The sequence below is a fragment of the Ruditapes philippinarum genome, unplaced genomic scaffold (assembly GCF_026571515.1).
Source record: "Ruditapes philippinarum isolate M1 unplaced genomic scaffold, ASM2657151v2 ctg74_1_1_1_1, whole genome shotgun sequence".
NCBI classification, from domain to species: Eukaryota; Metazoa; Mollusca; class Bivalvia; order Venerida; family Veneridae; genus Ruditapes; species Ruditapes philippinarum.
In genome coordinates, this window is record NW_026865153.1 from 510,067 (window position 1) to 515,565 (window position 5,499).

The 5,499-nt window shown below is 32.8% G+C and overlaps 1 protein-coding gene across 1 annotated transcript; it reads left to right on the forward strand.

Annotated features, from left to right (window-relative positions):
• Positions 1-433: 433 nt before the first annotated feature.
• On the forward strand, positions 434-5,271 carry LOC132728031 (novel acetylcholine receptor chaperone-like; the record flags this gene model as incomplete). Its single annotated transcript, XM_060713643.1, has 3 exons — positions 434-505; positions 2,588-2,723; positions 4,917-5,271. Coding segments are annotated over 3 exons (477 nt in total), but the record flags the coding sequence as incomplete, so codon positions are not given.
• Between the last annotated feature and the right edge of the window lie 228 nt (positions 5,272-5,499).

A 5,499-nucleotide genomic window follows, 5' to 3' on the forward strand; every position in this document is an offset into this window, starting at 1 on the left:
TTTGAGGGTTGATATAGATTCTTTGAACCAAATGTGCCAAACACGCATTGAAATTTCGAGTCGATAAAAAATCCAGTTTTTTTTTGAGCCTCAAAAATCCAGCTGAAAATCCAGATTTGGCCCATTTCATTAATTTTGTGAAATGAAAGCAGTTTTGCCCAAATGAAATGAAACTTTAAAGGGGATAGAGGGGATTTAAAAATTTGGGATTTTAATTAAAATACGTTTTATCAATTTTGTACTTTAGAAACCTCATTAGGGAAATTGTTTCCTTTTCACCTCGTTTCAAAAAAACGTGACGGAAAGGCTTTTTTAAAAAAGAAAGTCTTTTCTTTCCCGGGTTTTTCCAAAACCCCATTTAATTTTTAAAAACCCAATTTTTAAATTTGGAAAATGGGATCGTTCGTCATTTAAAAAACTGCATTTTACCTTAGGGTTTTCTTTTTTATTTGTTGGGTTTTCAAAGCTTTCACCTGCAATAAATAAAGAGCTGTACAAAGAAATGGTTTGTTGATTATGCACGTTATTTTTCTAATCACAAGTGTTTATGAGGTGGGTGGGGTTATTTGTTTACATTAGTAATTGTTCTACTTCTGAACATTTACAGTAGCAGCCTGAGAAATTTCATTTGTTTTATTTTTATAGAGACTCCAGGCACAAATATTTCATTGGTGTTTTCCCTTTTTTTAAGTTAAAATTTCTAAGAGGTCTATTTTTACCAGTTGACAATTGTTAGGAGAGAAAGATTTATTGACAATGACATGTTGATTAATTTAGTATTAATTTATGTTAAAATACAGTGAAGTTTTGACATTTGTGGTTATCAATAATCAAATACTACAGTGCATATCTGTCAGTGTTACAGACCACTTGCATTAGGCACATTTATCTTGGCAATAATGGTAACTCAAACTATTGTAAAATAATCTCCCCTTAATCATCAAGAACAAATTTACTATCCAGCATACATTTACTACAACTCATTTAGCTTATTTTCCAACACTGTCAACGTTTTGCTCTGGCATTTTTTAAATAAGACATATTTTCATATTATATGTTACAATACTGAATACTCAAAGATATATATTTCAGTACTCATTAAAACTATTGAGCCATTTATCTTCCTTTACAATTAATGAAGAAATATCAAACTTTAAGAAATTACCTTAAAATTACAATGGTAATGTGCCAGCAAAATCAAACTCAATTAAGAGTAAACATACATTTAGCTGCTTGCCATTCATAAAAAAAGTACATTTGTATTCTTAGCAAGTTAAAACATTTAATTCCATCTGAATTATGCTTTTTGTTGACAATTTATGCCTTTAAAATATGCAATATAAACTCTATTTCAATTTTGTGTCGCCTCTACGGAGTAGTGGCGACATATAGGGATCACTTCTTCGTTGTCCGTCTATCCGTCTATCTGTCCACACTCACAGGAGAGTAATTATGTGGCTAGAGGGACAATAGGTTACTGTTCTTTCTCTTTGATGTCATTCATTCCGTAATGCTTTTATGTGGCTATTTTCTTTTGTGTGGCTAAAAAGAACAATAGAGAGAACAATAGAGTAGCCACATAATTACTGTCCTGTGAGAACGTCTGTCTGTATATCCGTCACAAAACTTGTCCGGACTACTCCTCATAAACTACTGGTGCAATTTCATCCAAACTTTACGGGAATGATCAGTACCAAGTCTAGTTGTGCATATTGTCAGCATTTTCTGGTTCAATGATTTTTGTCAGAGTTATGGCCCTTTAATAATTTTTATTTTTAAAGTTTGTCCGGACTACTTCTCTTATACCATTAATGCAATTTCAATGAAACTTTAAAGGATTGATCTGTAGCTCAAGTCCTTGCGCATATTGCACGGGTTTTCCGGTTGAATGATTTTTGGCTGAGTTATGGCCCTTTGATGAAAAGGTGTTTTTTTCTGTGTGTTGCCAGATACACAAAAGCTTGTCCGGACTACTCCTCATAAACTACTGATCCAGTGCAATTTTAACCAAACTTTACAGGAATGATCAGTACCAAGTCTAGTTGTGCACTGTCTGTCTGTCTGTCCGTTTGTCACAAAACTTGTCCCAACATGAAATTGGCCATCATGAGGCGACACGTGATCACTGATCGCTCTTGTCTGTATACATGTTGCCAATATTACATTACGCATAAAGAATTAGCCAACGAAAACTTTTTATTTCTTTTTGACAGTACTTTGCATGGCGAACATGTTTGAAGATAAAATGTGTATTAAAATTTAGTTAAAATACATGGGACATCTAACATGGGAAATCATTATATGATGACTGGAATTCAATGTATTAACCTGCCTAGAATATGATTTAAAATAGTAGTTCAATCTTTTGATGTAACATAACTATACACACCCCTTCCCTTCTGGATCTGAGAACCAATTTGATCCAGTCATTATCTTTTTTATGAGTAATATGAAGTGATTTTTTTAATCCTCATTTTGTTTTGTTTATTTTTTATCAAGAATCAGTTAAATCACACAAAATGTAAATTTGAATTATTATGATTTTGAATAACTGTATAATTAAAAATGAATAAATAAAATATTTCAGAGGAAACAGTACATCAGGATGGCCAAAGTTTTTCCATTGGTGTCATTGACTGGATGGAAGCCAAATGCTCATATCTACAGAAAAATAATTGCTTCTATAGAAATTACATGTGGAGCCATTCTAGTTCTTATACCAGGTACAAACAGTTTAACATTATTTATTATATAATTTATTCAGAAATGCTCAGAAAGTTTACTCATTGAAATTTAACAAGTGAAATAACTTCTAATCCTTACCCTGCTGGAACAGTGCTTTTTTAAAACTTTTACTGGAATGGTTTCATGGCCCATGGAGAGGCAGTGTCTATTCTAGGAGGGGGATTCACTCATATTTTTGAGAATTCCCCCCCTATTTTTTCAGAGGCAGGGGGAATATTTTACAAAGAGAAGGAAGGAAAAAGATCAACAAATGTAAAAAATTATCATTTTTCGATAAAAATGCCCCCTATTTAGGTGGAAATGGATAAAACATTTCATTTTATGTTAATTATATACAATACTATGATCTACTCAAACAACAATGCTGACCCAATCGCGAAAAAATAGCTCTAAATTTTTTTTAATTTCGGAGGTGATTTTTTATTCAGAAATAGGAGAAAATAAATATTTTATATAGACTGGGGGTGTGGGGGTCGTTCCAAAATTCAGCCCTAAATAAGCCCAAAAAACAAAAAGCACTGACTTGCCAGTCTGCTTATCTGTTGTTAGTTCAATTTTTGTATTTCCATATTGAAATTCCTTAAAGGAGGGACTGTTGGGCAAACCCATGGCACAAATACTGTAGGTTAAGGGCTAAAATAAAGGCATGTAAATGTAATTTTGATACATGAATCTGATGTCAAATATTGACATTTTATCTTTTTATCCAGTATGATTAAAGATGATTCATTTACATTCTGTTTGCATACCATTTCATTTATGATTTCAGTAAAATACTTGTTTAGTGTATTATTTTTGAGGTATTTTCCTGTGTATTGATCTTTTTATATGCCTAAAAGAATTTCGGGCATATTATGTTATACCCCCTGGCGTCTGTCCGTCTGTCTGGGCTATTTAAGAGAAGTCGGGGGCCATCTAACTGTAAACAGAACAAAAGAAAACAATAGAGTTCATTCTTTAACAATAGAATAAGGGGCCATGGCCCTCTATAAAACAAAAGAAATGGCCCCTTAGTCCATTTAAGTGGCACGTCCGTCCCTCCCTCCGTTAGCAATTTGGTTTCTGGAGCATAACTTAAGTTCCATTTGGCCCACAATATTCAAACTTCATAGGACATTGAGTAGAAGATCCCTATTGATTTTTGGGTCACAAGGTCAAAGGTCAAGGTCACTATTACCTTTAAACTGAAAATAGTTTCCAGAACATAACTTAACTTCCATTTGGCCCACAGTGTTCAAACTTCATTGGATGATTGTCCATATTGGGTTGAACACCCCTATTGATTTTGGGGTCACAAGGTCAAATGTCAAGGTCACTATTACAAATGCTTCATCCTTACTAAAAAATAGAAAACACTTTCGGGCATATAATCATGCTCCGCCCAGCGGTGCTCTTGTTAAAAATTATTTCAGTAAGGTCAGTATGTTTTTCATATTTTATAGATTTAAAGACCATTATTGAAGAACACCATATTTTACTGAATAATATTAATTTTATAGATTTAAAGACAACTATTAAAGAACTACATATTTCTCTAAATAATAATTTATAGTAGGAATCACATATTTAAAACTAAATACTCTGTATGTAATTGATTAATTTTAATGACATTATTAATACCTTTAACCCCTAAGGCCTATAATATCTTAATAAAGTCAATATTTTTATCTCACAATTGTCTGTTGATTGTATTATTGAATTGTTTAACTCTTAAATTATTAATGAATTGGTCTATTGAAACCAATTCATATCCCAATTTTTATATTAAGAATAAGTGCTAACGTTATTATAAAATATTCATAAATAATCCAATATTAGTATCAATATCATTGCATGAAATATATCAAATTTTAAAGCACTATTGTGGACATTAACAATTTTCTTCTATTCCAGAACCTATTGTTAACATTATTCTGTGTTTTTTCCCACCATTTTGTTCTGTCCATTTGGGAAAATTTTCTTTTTGCATAACATGGTAAATTGAGGAAAAGTAGGTCGCAATACTATTATACCAATTGTGAAATTTAAAAATATTGAAAGTATAAAACGCCAAAAAACTCAGCAATTTTATAGTGATTGGAAACAGGTGTGCTTAGGCATGTCTGCACCTATCTTAAGAATGAAAACAACACCCCTTCTATTATTATATAATTTCTTGACTTCCATTTCAGGACCTTTGAAAGTTGCGGCCAATATATTAATGATACTAGTCAACGCAAATGATGTTTTAGCACATAGTCAAATTAAAGACGGTCTACAAAGAATGAGTCTACCAATTGTATTTATGTTACTACTTACGTGCCGACTTTTAATACAGTACCAGGAGAATCGGCGAGAAAAGAAACTTCTCGAGGAAAAGCTACAAAAACAGAGTGAAAGTAACGGTCAGGAGCAAAAAACTACCGAAGAAACCTCACCGGAAGTGAAGAAAACACAATAACAAAATACAGCATGTAGAAGAATATGAGCCGCATCAAGACAAAACCAACATAGTGGGTTTGCGACCAGTATGGATCCAGTCTGATCAGGATCCATGCTGTTCGCTATCAGTTTCTCTACTTGTAATAGGGCTGGTAAGCGAACAGCATGGATCCTGATCAGACTGCGCGGATGCGCAGGCTGGTCTGGATCCATGCAGGTCGCAAACCCATTATGTTGTTTTTTGTCATGGCGCGACTCAATTATAATGTTTATATAAAATCATGCAATTAGAAATTGTAGATTTTTTATTTTGATAATATAAGTCTCGAGTCA